Here is a 19881-nt window from a genome sequence, read left to right as displayed (position 1 = left end):
TTGGGTGTCAAACCAGCAAAAATAAAATTCCTACTCTTAAGTCACGAATTAAGTCCACTATGGTACTGGAGCAGGGACTTAGGCTGTGCAATGGGTTACTAGCTTCACCCTGGTGCCAGAGTTTGCTTGATCCGATATACCAAAGTGTATTAATTACGTGAAAGACAAAATTCGAATATAGCAGCGAGCAGGGTCGAATCCACAGGGACTTGGGAATTTATTTTGAATGAATGTAACATTAAATAAAAATGGGGGAAGTTGATATGGAACTGTCTAATTTAATTGCTCAAATTAAAAATATAAAGTAAATTGACGGAAGGAAAATCTCTAGTCAAAGGTATAATCTCCACTTATGGTTCGAATCACTGATCACAGATGCAGAGATAAAATCTTTCATTTACAAATAAACTGGTTATGGTTGTCAACAAGCTCTGACAACCTGCCTAACCTTACTGATTCGATAACCACAACAAGCTCTGTAGTTATTGCCCTAGCCAATTAAGCAGTCCTAAACACGCTCTTAGGATTTAACCTATTGACAGCATTAATCATTAGACTGGCCACCAATTATAACCAACAAACACACACGCTCGGTTTATTTAGGCTATATCATATATTTCCGCAACAACGACTCAAAAGTTTCTACTACAATTGAATCATATCACTTGCCACATGCACTAAAATTACCCAACAATTACGGATTGAGCACTCTTAGATGGCTGTTAATTACTCACACAATTAAACAGTGATCAAGTATTTAATTGCAAGAAATAATCATATGCATAAGTGAACAGGAAATATATAAACACTTGCAAATTAAAGAACGTAGGGAAATCAATTCGATCTCACAGTTTTGTCGAACCAAAGCTTCGATTTAACCTCTGACTAGATGAAGAAATTAGCCACTCCTCATAGTTGAATTGCAGCCAAAAGTACTGGATTGCAAAGGCATTGCGTTTTTACTAGAAAGCAAGGAATAAAAGATGTTTTTCCCGTTGGGGAATATTGTCGAACACCTGGCGTGTGTCAGAGGCCAGTCCAGAGAAAGGAAACTAGAACTAAACTAAAAAGCTAAACTAGAGGTCCCCCCTTGCTTCTGTACGTCCTCTCCTTAAAAAGCCAAAAGTAAGATGACTAAAAGCTATCTCCGGTGGTCCCCACACATGTGGACAAAGTCTCCAAAATTACTCCTTCTTCCAAGTCTCTCTACGTTGCTTTCTTTTAAGAGCCCAAATGACTTATAGCTTTGTGGTCCCCACCAATCCAAGGCCTAAGGATTGAAGCCCTTAGAAGTCTCCATATTCTCCATAAAGTCCCTCCTTTTTGGTAGTTTTCTGCTTCATTCCTGAAATTAAGTCCCGATACCAAATATGAGTAAATATCAGCAATTAACACAATATTTGTCAGGGATAGAAGGGAAAATTAATAATTAAAATACCAACAATTAACACCCTATCACTTTGCTAAGCTCTTTTAGTCAGACTCGTTTGTTTCTCCTAGAAGTTTATAGTGAGAATTTTATATTGTTCTCTTTTCGGATTCATCAATTTTTCAAATTTTTAAAAAGTACTCTAAAAGGTACATTAAAAAGTAGTCTAATTTTCTTTAATGTTTAAAAAATATTCCAAAATATATTTTAAAAATTCTTCTACTCTTAAATATTCCAAAATATTTTCAAAAAACTCTGTTACAGTAAAATTTTTTAAAAACACCCTAAAAAATAGCTAATCCAAACGGCTTCAATTGATTCGAATTTACTTCAAATCTGGTTGTCAAATCTGGAATGTCTTTGGATCTTGGGTCTATCTCAACAGATTTCATCATTGTTATTGGAGTTTAAAGTCATTTGATTAGCAGATGTGTTGATTGGAACATGTACAGAAGGGAGTTGCAACGATTTATCTTATTAAAAAGCAATTTCAAATTTTCTTGTATCTTTCAGATTTGTTCAAAATCATTCAGATGTACTGTATCAATTATTAAATTGCAGATTTGTTATTTTAAATGCATGTTTAACGTGGCAAAGTAATGATAGGGAAAAACACCTATAGAAAGACCACCAAAGAATCCAATATGTAAGTTAAGAGTCCAACTCTGACTCAAAAACTTAAGCAATTAGGTTTCGGTCCCTTACTTACATATTAACCGCCCTTTCTCTATTTCTCGGACCAATGTGGGACATAATTCTTTACTCATAAATATAACAAATCTCCCCTTTCATGAGTAACCCCTCACATTAAACCCAAATTTGCAAACCCTTTTTCGAATTCACTTTAATACTCAACGCAAGCCTACTTTATCACCTTATGTCATCCCTTCTCCCAAACATGGACCCACATTTTTTCAACATCCAAACTGTATTTTTGGACCCTTGCCAATCTTTGACTCCTTGGTCTAATACCAACCGGACCCCCTTGTCAAATCCATGGTGCACTTGGTCCAACACTAGCCAAATTTCTTAACACTTTGGCACTTCGGTCCACTATCAAGAAGAGAATTTTTACTGGTGTAACTCATAGAAGAATCCACTTGCCCATGAGTAGTCCAGTCTCACAACATAAAACTCTGATACTAATTTGATAGGGAGAAACATTTCGAAAGAGTCCATCAAAGAGTTCAATATGTAAGTCAGGAACTCAATTCTGACCCAAAAACTTAAGCCATTAGGTTTCGGCCCCTTACTTGCATATTAATCGCCCTTTCTCTATCTCTTAGACCAATGTAGAACATAATCTTTTACTCATGAACCTACCATGTAAATCAAATTTTATTAGACAACTTCCAATAATCCGGTAATGAAATTTGCTTTTTGTCAAAAAAAAAAAAATGGAATAGAATTGCAAATGAGCCTTGCTCGTTGCACCTATTGTAGCGGACTCTGGATATGCTTTAGAGAAGATTTTTCAGTTTTTTTGGAGTGGAATGATGAGAATCAGAGGTAAGTTTCTAAACCATGGAGAGACTAGTTTATCAGAAAGTGTGTGTGTGAACATGCATCTGATGTAATATACTGACAAAGGGGCGCAGGAATGCCTTTGTAGCCTTTTATCTCCAAAACAGATAGCTGTGTAATTTGAAAATTTACTTTTTTCAGTTTTTAAAATGCACTGATGCAGCTCATAAGTGTTCTGGGCATCCAATCATTTCACTGATTCTGTCCAAGATACGTAACAGAAGTTTCTTAAACGGGGTATCTGTTATTTGACTAAACCTCGGGGTTTGGGCAGATAGTTTGGCCAAACCTCAAGAGAGGTATTTACAAAAGGTAGAAAAAAAACAAGGGAGTACCAAATGTATTGACTTCTGCATTAAGTTTTTCCAATACCCCGGTTAGATCAATCATCAATGAAGGTCTTAACGTGTGGTGCTCAACTTGAACATTTCTTTATTTCTTCTGGCGGCTTAATAAGTGGCTGACTTTTTCAATTCAATGCTTAACGTTGATTATTCACCTAGTTAATTACTAATATAATCTCAGCAATCTATAACATTTCTAAATTTCCTATTGTACTTGCCAGCAATTATGCTGATGGTTGTTCAATTTCTCCTAGTAGCCAGGTCCAGTAGAAGATTCCCATCCAACTGGCACTTCAAAAACTATTGAGCAATTTGCCTAATCTATGAATTGACTTGCCCATGAAGAAATATATAATTGACACTGGGCATCAAGATCCCCAAAGAAAATAGATACAAGTGTTATAAAAACATGGCAAATTCGTACATCCAACTTCACTTTGTAGCATTATTCTTCCTTGCAAGTCTTACAATCCCCTCTAATTGCCTTCCAGGCCTTTATCCTAAAGCCCCTGTTGCCCTCTTTGTCTTTGGTGATTCACTTTTTGATCCTGGAAACAATGACTTCATTAAGACAACCACTACTTTCCAGGCAAATTTTCCGCCTTATGGAGAAACATTTTTTAAGCTCCCAACCGGGAGGTTCACTGATGGCCGCATTATCCCTGATTTTATAGGTAAGAGCGCTTTCTTGCAAAAATCTATATGTTTACAAATTAATCTTACGTGCTAAAGCCTGTGCAGATAGAGTATTTGATACTTGATTCGTTATGCATCTATATCTGTTAGTGCTTAAAGAGAAAACTTTTATAATGATGGTGTTTAAAAGATTAATCTTTAAAATATATTTAAAGCTAGTAGTGACTTTTTGCAGCTGAATTTGCAAAATTATCTCTAATTCCACCATACCTGCAAACTGGATATCATGAATTCTTGACTAATGGCGTGAACTTTGCATCTGGCGGTGCTGGTGCTCTTGCTGAAACTAACACCGGATTGGTACGTATTAGTTTGTGATTATGAGCAATTAATTCCAATATTTTAGTCACAGCCAATTGCTAATAGGTCAGTTTTTCATGTCATTTTTTAGGTGATCGACCTTAAAATGCAATTCAAGAACTTTAGGAAAGCTAAGAAACATTTGAGGTTGAATATAGGTAAAAGAGCCGCAAAACGAGTGGTGAAAAATGCTGTATACTTGTTTGGCATTGGTAGTAATGATTACTTGAGCCCGTTGACTAATAATTCCAGTATATTTAAGTTGTATGCACCACAAGATTATGTAGCAATGGTGGTTGGCAACATTACATCGGTGGTTCAGGTAATATTCCGATTTTCTTTCTTTTTTCAACCTTTTTTTTAGTAGGAAAAATGTGGGGTTTAAGAATTCAGAATCTCTAACTTACAAAATTTCAACCTTAATTACTAGATCAAAACCTTTTCGGCTATTTTCTCTTTCAACTTTGTTAACTCTTTATTGCTAATATTGGAATTTCCTTAGCCAACACATATTGGCTTAGTTGATAGTACCATTTCCTCTAAAAACGGATCGCAAGTGGTCGAGGGTAGGGATGGCAACGGAGTGGGGTTGGAGCGGGGGATGCCTACAAATTCCCCCCCCCCCGCCCCATCCCCCGTCTCCCGCTCCCCCCGCCCCACTTCCCCCGCAAGGGCTAATAAAAATTTGTTATATAATTTTATTATAGTTAAATTTTAACAAATAATCAAGTACTAAAATATCAACCCTTCATCAAATTATTATTCATTGGAATTTTACAATTGAAACTTATAAAAACAATCAAAGAAAAATTATTTGAATACAATCCAACATGATGAAATAAATATAACTAAAGTAGTCAAGTTTTCACTTTTGACACAAATACAATCACTAATTCATTATTGTGCTTGTGCTTTTTTTAAGAAAAAATTGTTATTGTATTAAGTGTAATTAGGAATTTAGTATAAATGTATTAGTAAATTTAGTATAACCAATTAATAATTTGTATTAGTACACATATATAATTATTAGTATAATTAATAATATCAATTATATTATATCTATACTAATAGACATTATATAATACATATAACTAATAATATCATTATCATAGGTTTGTAACTAATTAAATTATATATTACATATATAATTATATACATATATATTTTATATATTTATTTTTTAAAAGTGGGTGGCGGGGGAATTTCCCCCCGCCCCCATTGCCATCCCTAGTCGAGGGCCTATTCCAACCTATAGTAACGATTGAAACTGAAACTACCTAAACTTTTTAGTACCATAATTGAAACTTCCTTGTACCAATGGTTAAGTGTTTATGTTTCTCGCATTGAAGTACCAGTTTGATTATCACAAAACATCTCAAAAATGTGGATTGGGTTTCACAAGTTTCATTTTCGACAAATTTACCCTTTGATGTAATTGGGTTGAAAATGGTATAATAAAAGTTCAAATGTGGCGTAACTAAGCTAAGAAATAGTGTAACAAAATATAAAATTACTAATCTACCCGAAATGAAGTAAATACAATTTGTGATCCCCCTTTCTACTTTTTTTTTCCCCTTCTCGCCCCTTCCCTATATGTTGCCTTTTGGCATGGTGTGTTTAATATCCATGTATCTAATCCCATTGTTAATTGACTCACAGAAAATTCACAGGGAAGGTGGAAGAAAATTCGGGATTTTAAATTTGGGTCCTTTAGGTTGTTTGCCAAGGCTTAGAGCAGCCAATGTGGCCGCTGGAGGAAATGGAGAGTGCGTGGAACAGGTCACAGCTTTGGCTAAATTACACAACGTATTGCTTTCCCAAAAGCTCCAGTTGCTACAAAAACGGCTCAAAGATTTTAAGTACTCGTATTTTGACGTCTTCGCAGCTTCCATCGCGACAGTACAAAATCCGTCCAAATTCGGTATGTTCTTGAACACTTTCACGAATGATGGGGAAAATTCTTAAGTACTACAATCTTTCATATTAGAAGCAGAGAAATGTCTGCAGAATTAGTGGCATCTCTATTTCTAATTAAAAAATGATAAATAAATAAATCTCTTTAGAATCATGGAAAGTGGTTAAAATATAAATATTATTTATTAAATTATATATTATCTTCATGTTTGTACTCTTAAAAAATATTGTATGTTTTGGAGATAATTAATTATTTAACCATTGTGAGTTTAACTAATCATTTTTGCAATTCCAAAAATGAAACCATGCTCCTCGATCGAGAATCAAGATTCGACTCCTCTTCCAATTACTCTCCTCTTCATTTACCACAGTAGACAACTGGATGCGCGTAGTCAATGAAATCCGGATGTGTAATGTGAAAAGTGGAGAGAAGAGTAACTGAAAGAGAAGTTGAAAAAATGCAGGTGTCTCACGTCCCACAATAAATAGATCCTCAAATCTCCAATTCCTAAATTGCTACTCCAAATATCATTATTTTCTCTTATTATGGGACTAGATCTTTTTTAAAATAGTAGTATAATACTGCTAACAATTAGCAAAGGTGGTAGAGTAACATTTTATTCGTTGATTACTTAAAAAAGGTTTTAAGGAAGTGAAGAGTGCATGCTGTGGTAGCGGCCCATTCCGAGGATATTTTAGCTGCGGAGGAAAGAGAGGAATGAAAGAATACGAGCTATGTGATAATCCCAAAGATTATTTATTTTTCGACGCTAATCATCCAACTGAAGCGGCCAACTTGCAGTCTGCGGAGGCGATGTGGGGAGGGCCTCCCAACATAACAGGGCCTTACAATCTCCAGTCGCTGTTTCTGCTTTAATTTCTGGTGAGGACTTTGTAAGTTGTGTAAATTTGATGTTCATTACTCCAGATTTTCTTCTTATATATATTTGGTCGTGTATTTGAATAATAATTTTAATAATAAAAAGTTACAATTTCAACAATGGAGCAGTGTAATATTACGGTGTTTGTTCTACAGTCAACCAGGGTAGTTTTTATACTAAATATTCAAATTAACCGGTTGACGAAAGAAAGGGAATCCAGTTACTCGAATGAATGCACCAAAGCAAATCATAGACCCTCTTGTTTCACCACTAATTCTTGGGCAATAGTGTTAATGGTTGATTAAAATTAACCTTTGGTGGAAACCAAGTCTTATTGAGTCCAGAATACGTAATGGTGATTACTAAAAAATAAATGAACAGCAAAATCTTGAGGGCGTATTTGGATTTATAGTGACTGATTGTTACTTGAATCCTTGGAGTTGGGAGTGACCTTCCAGTTCAACATATAATCCTTTGAGAAAGTGTTTTAGTTTCTCCTTGATATTTTTTTAGACGATAGAATACCGAGGAAGAACTATTATGTGATACTCCCTCCGTTCCTTATTAGATGTCCTAATCCATTGTTTCTTTTTATCTGTCATTTTATGATATCAAGAAAGCATTTATGAACTTTTTTGCAAATTTACCCTTGCTTACCCTTTCAACTTTCTTGAATTGGAACTCTAAATAATTAAATGCAGTATTTGTAGCATTAACAATAGAAGTAGTTGAAGAGATGAAGAATTAAATTGAAATGTGTCTATAAATTGGGATTGACCAACTCCATTACATAGTCATCTAAAGAAAATGGAGATCGATAAAGATATCAATGTTTCAAATTCTATAAAATTGTCCAACTCAAGTGTAGTGTTCAGTGGAGGAAAAAAAATTACTCTAAATTTTGACTTGAATGTACCTGCAGATCGTGAGTTCGACTTGAACAAATTTCCAGACGAAGGAGATGAAGCTTTTGCAGAAGAAGAATTCCAGCAAGTGGTTAGGATCATGTTAAAAGTTTATCTTCCCAAATTCTATTAACTCAAGGCCAATAAGACATGTCTCCTTCAAAGTCCTTTCTTGTTCAGCTTTATTTTGCTTCATATGATGGCCTACTATTATTTTACTTGATGTCATGGCTGCATACACCATATAATAGGTAAAACTAAAATGGACCAGCAAAAAAAAAAATTACTGGCTTTTACTTGATGTCATGGCTGCTTATCACATGAATTGCAATTCCCACGGAAAAATACCAAAAACAAAGCATAGAGACACCGGAGAAGCATCAAATACATCTACAAATTTGGTGGGAAATTTTTGGTGGGAATTAATATTCAAATTTTGAGATCTATGAAAACAAATTTGGTGGGAACTATTCAGATTTTCAGATTTAATCTATTGATTGAGAAATGTGAGAGAGAGTAAATGACAGGTAGTATTAATTAGGTATAGTTGAAAAGAGATAAAGGGTAATTTTGAGAAGTAAAGTAAAACTTTTGTTGACTTTTAGAAAATAACCAACTTTCTTAATCTAAGAGAATTAGTTATTCAGGCCATCTAATAAGGAACGGATGGAGTATTACAAAAGAATACATGTGATATGGAGACCATAATTCTACTTATAGATAATTTCCCTATTATCTTTTGATATCTCTATTTCAACCCATCATAAAAATACAAATTACCCTTAAATCTCTGCACATTAAAAACTCATATCCTATTAGATACAATAAAATCCAAATTACAATTGACCACTTTAATTGAATTTAATCTTATTGATAGTTTATAACGCATAATTATTTACATATAAATTCAACGTTGGATTAAAGATCCAACAATCCCTCATTTGGACTATATGTGTAATATTATAATTATGTTTTACAAAATAACCGTATGAATTCAATTTTACTGTCATTATCAAAATGTATTTACAACCAATTCAATAACATATATAGGATCAATGCATTCCAAAGCAGCCTTTGTTACACCAATATAGGATCAAACCGGCCTTTGTTACAATTTCTTAACTCGACCTATGCTGATACAATTGAATGATATGAATCATAATGTGAATGTATTGTATGAAAATTTCATACAATGTGATTTTAACATGCCTATTTCTAACTGATCCATCCATCTTAAACTCTTGTAAGATCAAACCATACAAAAAAAAAAAATCAGAGTGTGAATAAGCCAAAACTTTAATTATGCAAAAAATATCTTTAAAACATTAATAACTAAAAAATCAATGCCGTAAAGGCATTTAGAATAACAAATTCCCATTAAAACTAAATATCATTTAATGACATGACACCTATATGAGCAGTGTACTCATAAAATATTTTGGATTTCAATCTTTTAGTATGTGGACTCGCAATTACGGAGTTTGTTCCGATATGTTCTATAGACAACTATCCATTCTGAATTTTTCTTTAAGAGTTAGGAACTTGATGTCTATATAGATTCTGTTGATCTCCTGTTATTATTAGAATTTTCAGCTGCTGACTTATTGTCACAAAATAATTTGAGTGATTTTTCAATACCATCTATTATATGTAATCTTGTGACAAAATTTTGCATCCAAATTCATGATTGGACACTGCATAATAAGTTATGAACTCTACTACCATAATAGAAGAGACTATAAGAGACTGGTTAGCACTCTTCCAAGATATGACATCCCTAGCCAATAAGTAGATATAGTTTGATGTTGATTTCATACTATCTTGACATCCAATATAATTGGAATTAGTATACCTAATGATTTCGAGTTCATATGACATCCGATATGTGAACATGTAGTCTTTTGTTTTTTTGTAAATACCGTAATATCCATTTGGTTGCTTTCCAATAGTCTAATCTTGAATTGTTTAAATATCTACCCAACATCCAATAATGTATACAATATTCAGATGCGTATAGATCTGAACATACATTAGACTCTCTAGTGTTGGCGCATAAGAAATCTTTTGCATTTCTTTTTCCTCAAAAATATTCTTATGACACTGATTCAAACTAAACTTGTGTCTCTTAACCACAAAGGTGTCACCTGATTTGCAATTTTGCATGCCATATTTTTTGAGGATCTTTTCAATATGGCTCTTTTATGATATTCCAAAAATACCTTGAGAGCAATCCTTGTGTATCTGTATGCTTAGCACAAAAGACGCGTCACCAAAATCTTTCATCTTAAAATTCTTAAGTAAAATCTTTTGGTTTCATACAATAAGTCTATATTATTGCTCACAAGCAAAATATAATTAGAAATTTTGTCTAATTATTCTATTTTTGTACTTTTTTTATAATATAATGTATGTTAAAATAACTTTGATGTATTTTTAAATTTTATTTGTGTACACCAACTTAATATGTAAATGAGATAATTTCAAAACCTCCCTTGAGATTTTTTCTAATCACACCTAACATCCCTCAAGTTTCTAAAATCACACTTAGCACCCTTAGAATGACAGCCTTTGTAACATGTCAGCCCTTTTATGTAAAAATAATATTAAAAAAATATTTAGTAGAGGGACTATTGTATTCTTCCAATTTTGCCCCTTTGTAAGTTGATTTTTGAATTTTAGAAGATGAAAATAAAAACAAATAGGACTACAATATTTACATAGAAATTGAGGGGGTATAAGTACAATAACTGCTAAATTGTATAGTTTTTGTTGATTCATATGACTGTTATAAGATCTGTGCCAACGTTTTGGATAGAAAGGAAATAAAATTTTTTAATACTATTTGTTAAGTAATTTTTCAAAATTTTTTTTTTGATAATTGAACACCATTATAGGTATATTTAATATGCATTCTTTCATGATTTCAACTGCATCCCAACTTTTTTCTTCCCCAAATGAATTATTTTAACTTACTTTTCCCCCACCTCTTACTAATTAAACTAGATAACAAGATAATATTGTAGTTAAAAAAAGATAGATTTTCTATGTTTAAATTGTCTAAGTACCTTAAAACTTATCTTCGGTTGCATATGCAAAAAAAAAAAAAAAAAAACCCCAAAATGTGCTCAAATTTTATGGCATTTTTGTTACTTTATTTTTACGTAATCGAACATAAATGTTTTTTTTTCTTGCCTTTGCCTGCATAAGAAATATGAAAAGGGCAGAAAAAAATCAACTTTCTTTTATTTTCATCTTCCAATTTTCAAAAATCAACTTGCAAAAGGGCAAACGTGGAAGAATATTATAGTCTCTCACCTAAATACATTTTTTAATACATTTTTTTACCTAAAGGGATTGATATGTTACAAAAGTTGTTATTCTAAGGGTGCTAAGTGTGATTTCAGAAACTTTAGGGATGCTAGGTGTGATTAGGAAAAACCTCAAGGGAGGTTTCTGAAATTATCCCTATGTAAATACAACTGCATCAGTACTCCTTTGGTCAGTGATTGTTTGGAGTAAATGCGGGGGGACAACATGATCCATTTGACAATGTAGTGGAACTCACTCTTCTTGTCGGAATTAGGGAGATGTTGGCAAGGCCAAAGCTGTTTCTTTTTGCTTTCTGAGTTACTCGGCTCCACTTTGGCTTTTGGACGGACTTTTACTTTTTCTTTTTCCTGTTTTTTCTTTTCAAATAGCTTTCACTCTGGTACAGATCTAAAGAGTTTTGAGTGTCTGTTGGACTTCCTTGCAGGTTTATCAGCTGTGCTCTTTCGTCGTCAAGAAATAGTGCTTGGCTTCTACTTGGATCTATACGGGAAGATGGAGGAATCTCTTGCAAGGGCTTTCCAAAGGTTTGAACTGTCGGCAAAGGAAACAGAGGGGATAGATCTCAGTGGAGATGATATTGAAGAAGGAATGTTGGGATGCACAGGAAGTCTACTTGGTAAGTTGGTGGGGGATAAAGTGGCCAACTTCACTGGCGTCAAGAACTACATCAATCATGCGTGGGGATATCCAAGGAGGATGAAGATAACAGAGTTGGGTCCAAACTTGTTTCAGTTTCACTTTGAAGAGGAGGAAGAAAAGAAAAAGGCACTGACAGGGGGTCCTTGGATAATGGATAACCAGGTCTTTGTGCTTAGAGAGTGGGAGGTTGGTTGGGCATGAGACAGTAGCTTTTTCAGGTATGTTTTTCTTTGGGTGCAATTATGGAATCTCCCTGTTCATTGGATGAGTAGAGCAGTGGGTTTTAAACTGGGTCAGATTTTTAACTCAGTAAGAGAGGTGATCATTCCAGAGGTGGGGGGAAAGGTGGAAGGCATATGAAAATTATGGCGGAAGTAGATGTAGTACAACCACTGATTAGAGGCACAAAAATCAAATGTAAAGAACAAGCTGAATGGGTGGAGTTTAGGTATGAGCGTTGTCCGGATTTCTGCTACAACTGTGGAGTTATAGGACACAATGACAGAGCTTGTTCTGGGCCAGGAGACGAAGGTTGTGGTCAGCGAGAGGTGCAGTATGGAGCTTGGATGAGGGCAGGCAACATTATGGTCTCACCGTTAAGAGGAGCGAAGGAGGGTGTACCTGAGAAAGGAAAAGCACAAAGGGAAAGGGAAGAGAGTACTGGGCATTTAGTGGTGAGAGACAGAGGGGATGGGGATAGAGTGATTCCGAGCAAGACCAATCAGACCGAGGGTGTGGACAAAGGAGGAATTTCTCAGGAACAAATCAGGAGGAAAATGCAGGAGGAAGAGTGGGACGCATATTTAAAGGATCAGTAAGAATTGACCGAAAAGGAACACATGGTGGTTTTAAGGAATAAAAGGGTAGCAGAAGATAACGACAAGGGAAGGTATGGTAAGGGTGAGGACCCTGGGGTAGGAGGTAGGGAAAGTTTAGAGTTGGTGCATGTGGAAATGGAAGTGTACAACAAGGGGGGTCAAGGGGGGGCAGTAGTTTAGACAGGGGAGAGGCAGGGGACGAGTTAGAGATATTGTTAGGAATTCAGGAGAAACCAAGGGGGGAAACAAGTAGTAAGCAGGAAGGAAAAAAACATTGTACCAGGAGAGTGAGAAGAGGAAGGGTTACTATACAAGAAAATAAATTTTCGGATGCAGACAAGAACCTACGTGGGAAAAGGAAAGCAGAAGCAATGCAACAAGAGACTCAACAAATGGATGTGGATGCAGTGGAAACACCAAAGGCTAAGTGTTTAAAACTGGAGAGTAACAACTTGATTGTAACTGGGGAATTGGAGGCTAATCCCGTAATGCCTCCAAGGGGTAAATGAAAGTTGTGGTGTGGAATTGTCGAGGTGCAGGAGGCCCCTTGACAATTCCCCAACTAAAGGAAGTTTTACACTTCCACTCTCCTAATGTGGTGTTTTTGAGTGAGACAAAGAATCAAGAAAAATTTATGAGATCTGTGCAAAAGAAAATAAGGTTTGAGAAGGGATATGTTGTTAATTCAATTGGGAAGGCAGGGGGCATGGCTTTATACTGGAACAATGCTGTGACTATTGATCATTTAAGCCACACGGATTGGTACATCTTAGCATGCATTACGGACAAGGAAGTAAATAGCCAGTGGTGGTTGATGTGTGTTCATGCTAGTACTGATAGCAATATCCGAAAAGAGCAATGGAAACACATAGCTGAATGGAAGAAGGGCTGGGGGGAAGAATGGGTAATGGTTGGTGATTTTAATGATTTACTGTCAAATGGGGAGAAGTGGGGAGGGAGGGTGCGAGCTGAGAGTAGTTTTAAGGATTTCTATAGTTTCATAAGAGACAATGAATTATTAGATATAGGCTATAAAGGGCTACCAAGGACCTGGAGTAATTATTGGGAGGGGGAGGGGGAAGTAAAAGAGAGACTGGATAGGGGATTATGTTCTGCTGGTTGGTTGCAAAGGTTTGATAGGGTTGTGTGTACACATATTGAGAATGATGCTTCGGATCATGCCATCTTGATGGTAGATACAAATCCAGAGATAACCAAGAGGAAAATGAGATTCTATTTTGACCAAAGATGGACAAAAAATCCAGACATGAAGGAGGTGATACAAGGGGCATGGAGGAAAGTTCAAATTGGATCAAGAATGTACAAAATAACGAGGAAGATCAAGGAAGTTAGGGTAGCTATCCTGGAATGGCGGAGAAAGGTACAAGGAAACTCAAAAGTAAAGATCAAGGAATTAAAGGAGAAACTCAAGGAAGTGAAGGAGGAACATGAATCTGGAAATAAAAGTCGAGTCATTGAGCTAAAAAACCAGCTAAGCAAAGCATATGAGGAGGAAGAGCTGTATTGGAGCCAAAAATCTAGAAGCAAATGGCTCAAGGAAGGAGATAGAAACACAGCTTATTTCCATACAACTGTCAAGGCAAAGAGGAAAAGAAACACCATCAGCACGCTGGAAAAACAAGATGGGACCTGGTGCAAGAGTGAGGAGGAAATTGAGGTGGAGCTGTGTCAATACTACAATGATCTCTTTACTACAACCAACCCGGATGACTTTGAGGAGATCCTTAAGGAGATCCCGAGCACTATTTCACGACAGATGAATGCGAAGCTGATTAAACCTGTGGAGGAAAAGGACATCAGACAAGCATTATTTTCTATGCATCCAAACAAAGCACCAGGCAAGGATGGTATGTCCCCACTTTTTTTCCAACATTATTGGCATATAATAAAAGGGGATTTGGTGTTAGCCATAAATAGTTTTTTCCATTCTGGTTGCCTGCTTAAAACTGTGAATGAAACCATCATTTCTCTAATCCCAAAGATTGATTCTCCAACATCCGTTTTACATTATAGGCCAATTAGCTTGTGCAATGTGCTTTATAAGATTATCTCAAAAATTATTGCAAACCGTTTGAAGCATGTTCTCCAGCACTACATTAGCAACTCACAATCTGCATTCATCCCAGGGAGACAAATTCTGGATAATGTAGTGGTAGCCCATGAAATTTTGCATTTTCTAAAAAATAAGAGAAAAGGGTCTACAGGCTACATGGCTATTAAGTTAGACATGTCGAAAGCCTATGATAGGGTAGAATGGATTTTTGTGGGGAGATTAATGTTGAAAATGGGTTTTTGTCCAATATTTGTCAAATGGATTATGGCTTGTCTATCCACAGTGACTTATTCCTTCAATTTAAATGGCCAGAAGGTTGGAAATGTCACACCTACTAGAGGCATTAGGCAAGGGGACCCCTTATCACCCTATCTTTTCATCATATGTGCTGAAGGTCTTTCTAGCCTTATTCATAAAGCTGTGCAAGGAAAGGAGCTAACGGGGGTGAAAATTTGTAGGGACAGTCTGGTTATCTCTCATCTATTTTTTGCAGATGATTCTCTTTTGTGCTGTAAAGCAACCGGACGGGAAGCTCTAAAGGTGAAAAGCATTTTGACAAAGTATGGTAATGCATCTGGCCAGGTTGTGAATTATGAAAAATCAGCATTGTTCTTCAGTAAAAATACCAAAGAAAGGATGAAGCACGAAATAAGCGAAGGCCTGGATAATATGAAGGAAGCAGTGAATGGGACATATTTGGGACTACCAATGGCTATTGGAAGATCAAAGGCACAAGTGTTTGGCTTTGTAAAGAACAAAATCAGTAGCAAACTACAGGGATGGAAACAAAGGCTACTGAGTGAAGGAGGAAAGGAAGTGCTGATAAAGGCAGTGACAATGGCCATGCCAACATATGTAATGACATGTTTCAGGCTCCCAAAGGGATTATGTAGAGAAATCTCTGGGAAAATTGCAAAGTTTTGGTGGGGCAAAGGGGAGAGAGAGGCAAGTATTCATTGGGCAAGCTGGAAAAAACTCTCAGAGGTGAAGGGTAGAGGTGAAATTGGATTCAGAGACCTGGAAGCCTTTAATACTGCCTTGCTTGCAAAACAAATTTGGAGATTTCTAACTGCTCCGAATTTGTTAGTAAGCAAGGTAATGAAGGCGAAATATATGAAGGATCCCAATTGGATGAACAAAGGCCCTCCTGGCTCAGCATAATGGAGCTGGAAAAGCATTCATAGTGTAAAAAATTTGTTGTTGGCTGGACTATGGAAAAGGATAGGTGATGGAAGAACGGTAAGTATATGGAAGGATAGATGGGTAATAGGGTCTGAAGGTGGTAAGGTGGAGGGTGAAAAACCTAAGGATGCAACCTCACGTGGGTGAGTGAGCTGATTGAAGAAGGGAGATGGAAAAGAGAACTTTTGCAGACATGGTTTGGAAACACACAGGCTGAGCTCATTGAACGTATTCCCACCAGCATTGGAAGGAGAATGGACAGACTGATCTGGAAATTTTCAAAGACTGGAGCATATACGGTGAAAACAGGATATGCAAGGGCAAGGCAGGGGGAAAATCAGATTAGTCGAAACCAAACATACAATGCTGAGTCAAGTTGGGAAGTTAGAAAACGTACGGTGTGGAAGAATCTGTGGCACCAAAAGGTAAAGGCCAAGCCGAAACATTTCATGTGGAAATGCTTGCAAAATTGTTTACCAACCAATGAAGTAATTTTCAAAAGGATTGGAAAAGGTGAGGGAAGATGCAGCTGCTGCGGAGAAGGCATAGAAACCATAGAACACTTACTCTTTTTTTGTGTGAATGCGAGGGAGGTTTGGAAATTGGCACCGGTTAGCTGGGATGGATTAGTAGACAAACAACACAATTTCTGGCTATGGTGGGAGGAAGCCAATAAAGCTACTTCAAAGGAATGTGGACCTGACCGAGTGAACCTCACCATTAATCTGTTTTGGCAAATCTGGAAAGCACGAAACAGAAGAGTTTTTGACAATGAAATCCAGAATTCACCCAACATTGTCTCCAAGGCGCAAGTGGAATGGCTGGAATATGAGCATGCAAGGGAGGAAGAAAAGGAGCAGACTGCAATGGCAAACATCAAGGAGCATCAAATGCGTGGCCAAACAGCAGGGGATGATGACGTTTGCTTATTCACGGATGCGGCGATATCATCAAGGATGATCAGGACGGGTCAAGGCATTGTTGCAAGAAAATGGAACGGAATGATCATGAAAGCGAAGGCAATAGTCAATCAATATAAGGGGGAACCAAGTAAAGAAGAAGCTTTAGCAATTAGGAATGCAATGCTGATGGCTAAATAGGTAGGATGGACTAAAATTACAATCCATTCGGATAGCAAATCAGTTATTGACCAGATACATAGTGGCCATGAGTATGATAGTACCATTGCAACTATTCTAGAAGATGTGCAGGATTTGACTTCACATTTTGTAAGCTGTAGGTTTGTGTGTATATCTAGAACAGAAAATGAAATTAGCCATGCTCTAGCTCAGTTTGCTATTCAGCTAGTGAATGATATTGAATAGGAACAAGATTTCCCAGTTTGGCTGATGGATTTAGTGAGGAAGCAAATGAGGGTAGTTGCCCCTTTTTGTAATTAATTCTTGTATTTATCAAGGGTTTATCAAATATATATAACTGTTAACGTTTGTGGAAAAAAAAAAAAGTACACACCATATAGTGTGGATAAAACACAACAATTGCATTAAATCGTACCAATCCAATCATAGCTACCTTGATCCCACTATTTGCAATAGCACAAAAATTAATGCAAAACTATACTTGTCAGATTTTTTAGTACATACAAGAGTTTCTCGTGGGCAATGGGCCCTACGACCCTCAGACTACACCAGCCCTTGCTTATCATGTGCTTAGTTCTGGAAGTATTGCGTTTATGTTTCCCGGACAAGGATAGCGTGATTTTCTATAGAGAAAATTGCACTTTAGACCTCAAAGTATTGTGTTTATGTTTCAACCAAAATAAAAGCAACCCCTTGAGTATCCAATTTTGATCATTTAGTCCCTAATTTTACGATCTAAACAAACATACTTTCTAAAGTATATTAATTAACCAAATTGGTTCATAATGGTTTATAAAACATAACCAAATTTAATAATATAAAACAAAATGTTTGAAAAAGGTTCATAAAAGTTATAGAAAATTCTAGAAAGACCACAAAGATTTTAAAACATTAATAAAGTATAAAGTAAGGCTAAGATATTCACTTTTGACAAAATAAAGACAATTTGTAGATATTCCATTTTTGTAATTTGTACATAGAAGTATACAAAAGTGCATATATAATTACAATACTTAATTTACTTATTAAAAAAAGTACACAAAACGTATAGAAAAGAACACATGCACTACACATATATGCTTTGTTCCAGTGTTAAAATTAGATTTTTTAGATTACCTTAAACTTATTTTCCAGGGTATTAAAAATTTTATGATTTAACTATAAATTGTTATGACGTGTATATAAATTTCACGAATTTTGATGGATTTTTATATTATATAAATAAATTTTCTTAGATTTTATAAAACATTAGGGACTAATTCAGTCAATTAATATACTTTAGGAATTATATTTCTTTAGATTGAAACATTAGGGATTAATTAGATTGAAATTGAATACTCTAGAGACTACATTTGTTTAATTTGAATAAAGCATTGTGGACTAGTTTGCTCCAACCCCCATACATAAAGGACTGCACGTGCAATTTTCCCATTTTCCATGTGTGATATGTCCAACCTTGATAAAAATAATGTGAATGGTTTTCAAACTAGTATTCAAATTAAGAGAATTATTATTTTTTGGCATCTAGGTACCTACTAGAATGCCCACTCTCTTTGCTAAATGTTTGTGAAGTCCATAATCTAATCGTACAGCCACAAAAAGTGAGATTTGAAAAGGAAATACAACTAAAGAAAACTTCTTGGAGCATTATATTTTAGGTAGTAGTTATATTTTTACAAAAATGGAGTTAAATATAATTGCAATTTCATTGACCTCTTAATTATGGCTTTAAACTATTGATTTGTGATTGGCTTAAACTACACATATATAAACACTATTATAGGTTATAGTTAAGTAGGAGAAATTTGGGACGATAAGGTACAAAATGTCCAAAATTGATGTTAGAAAGTAAAACAAAAGACATAAAAGTTTGAGGGTGAAAAATAGAATTAGTGCTTTGTAAATTTTTGATTTAAACCAAATTAAATGGATAGAAGAGGAAACACAATCATATCGATTGATTTTTGATGATCAAGCTTCAACGTCATTGCATATGTCATCTTAATTTTTTTTTGGGGCTACATGATGACTTAAGAAAGGTTTATAGTCTAGTAATATATTCTCCTCCATTGCTTTTCCTCATAAATTTATGTATATGCCTTTGTTAGTGATTTATTGCCATAATTAATTCTATACAATCTTAATTCAATTTTTTGAGCGCATTATTCCAACATTACTTGCTCTAATTAGCTGTAATGTAGGAGGTTAGTGTCCCTTGGAATTTCCATTTCTTTATGGGTTAATTACATTAATTTTTCAACCTTGAGATTTAGCCAAGTTACTAAACAAACCTTGAAGTTTTGTTAAATAACAGTCTCACCTCTTGACTATACAAACGTTTGTCCAAAAACCCCCTAACATCTAAAGCCGTTAGAGATGCATCTGATGTCAAGAAAAAAATATTGTGCAAGCCCAAAGATGCCATTACATAGGTCTGCTCATTTTTTGTTCTGCAAATACCCCTTTGGCGTTTTATACATTGGTTACACACAAAAGTTTATCAACATGCCTCAGGGTGCAAGAATATCGTTCATCTCTCCCAAAGTCCCAAGAATATCGTTCATTTCTCCCAAAGTCCCAATCCTGATGCTCAATACAGGCAATAATAATAATAATAATAATAATAATAAAATCGAAGGTTATTACTCCCTCCGTCCCACTTTGATAGTCCTGTTTCTTTTTTCACATAGTTTAAGAAAAAGTAGTTAACTTTGTTGGAAAAGTAAATTTAGATTGTTATTTTCC

General features: G+C 35.4%; 2 protein-coding genes across 2 annotated transcripts; both read left to right on the top strand.

The window, feature by feature from the left end:
* Window positions 1-3706: 3706 nt before the first annotated feature.
* LOC113766446 (GDSL esterase/lipase 1-like) lies at window positions 3707-12163 on the top strand. Its single transcript, XM_027310640.1, has 6 exons — window positions 3707-3971; window positions 4169-4293; window positions 4385-4615; window positions 5953-6214; window positions 6849-7071; window positions 11692-12163. The coding sequence occupies exons 1-6, from the start codon at window positions 3707-3709 to the stop codon at window positions 12161-12163; spliced, it is 1578 nt and encodes a 525-aa protein (XP_027166441.1).
* Window positions 12164-16290: 4127 nt separating this feature from the next.
* On the top strand, window positions 16291-17136 carry LOC113766445. Its single transcript, XM_027310639.1, has one exon. It carries the CDS (start codon window positions 16291-16293, stop codon window positions 17134-17136), a length of 846 nt encoding a protein of 281 aa, XP_027166440.1.
* Window positions 17137-19881: the final 2745 nt, after the last annotated feature.

This window comes from Coffea eugenioides, chromosome 3 (genome assembly GCF_003713205.1).
Source record: "Coffea eugenioides isolate CCC68of chromosome 3, Ceug_1.0, whole genome shotgun sequence".
Classification (NCBI taxonomy): domain Eukaryota; kingdom Viridiplantae; phylum Streptophyta; class Magnoliopsida; order Gentianales; family Rubiaceae; genus Coffea; species Coffea eugenioides.
Note: the sequence above shows the minus strand (reverse complement) of the source record. Positions and strands in the feature narration are given on the sequence as shown.

Coding starts and splice junctions, on each gene's coding strand:
- LOC113766446 (XM_027310640.1), top strand. CDS start 3,707: ATGGCAAATTCGTACATCCAACTTCACTTTGTAGCATTATTCTTCCTT. Junction 3,972..4,168: donor CATTATCCCTGATTTTATAG/GTAAGAGCGCTT, acceptor GACTTTTTGCAG/CTGAATTTGCAAAATTATCT. Junction 4,294..4,384: donor CTGAAACTAACACCGGATTG/GTACGTATTAGT, acceptor GTCATTTTTTAG/GTGATCGACCTTAAAATGCA.
- LOC113766445 (XM_027310639.1), top strand. CDS start 16,291: ATGGACAGACTGATCTGGAAATTTTCAAAGACTGGAGCATATACGGTG.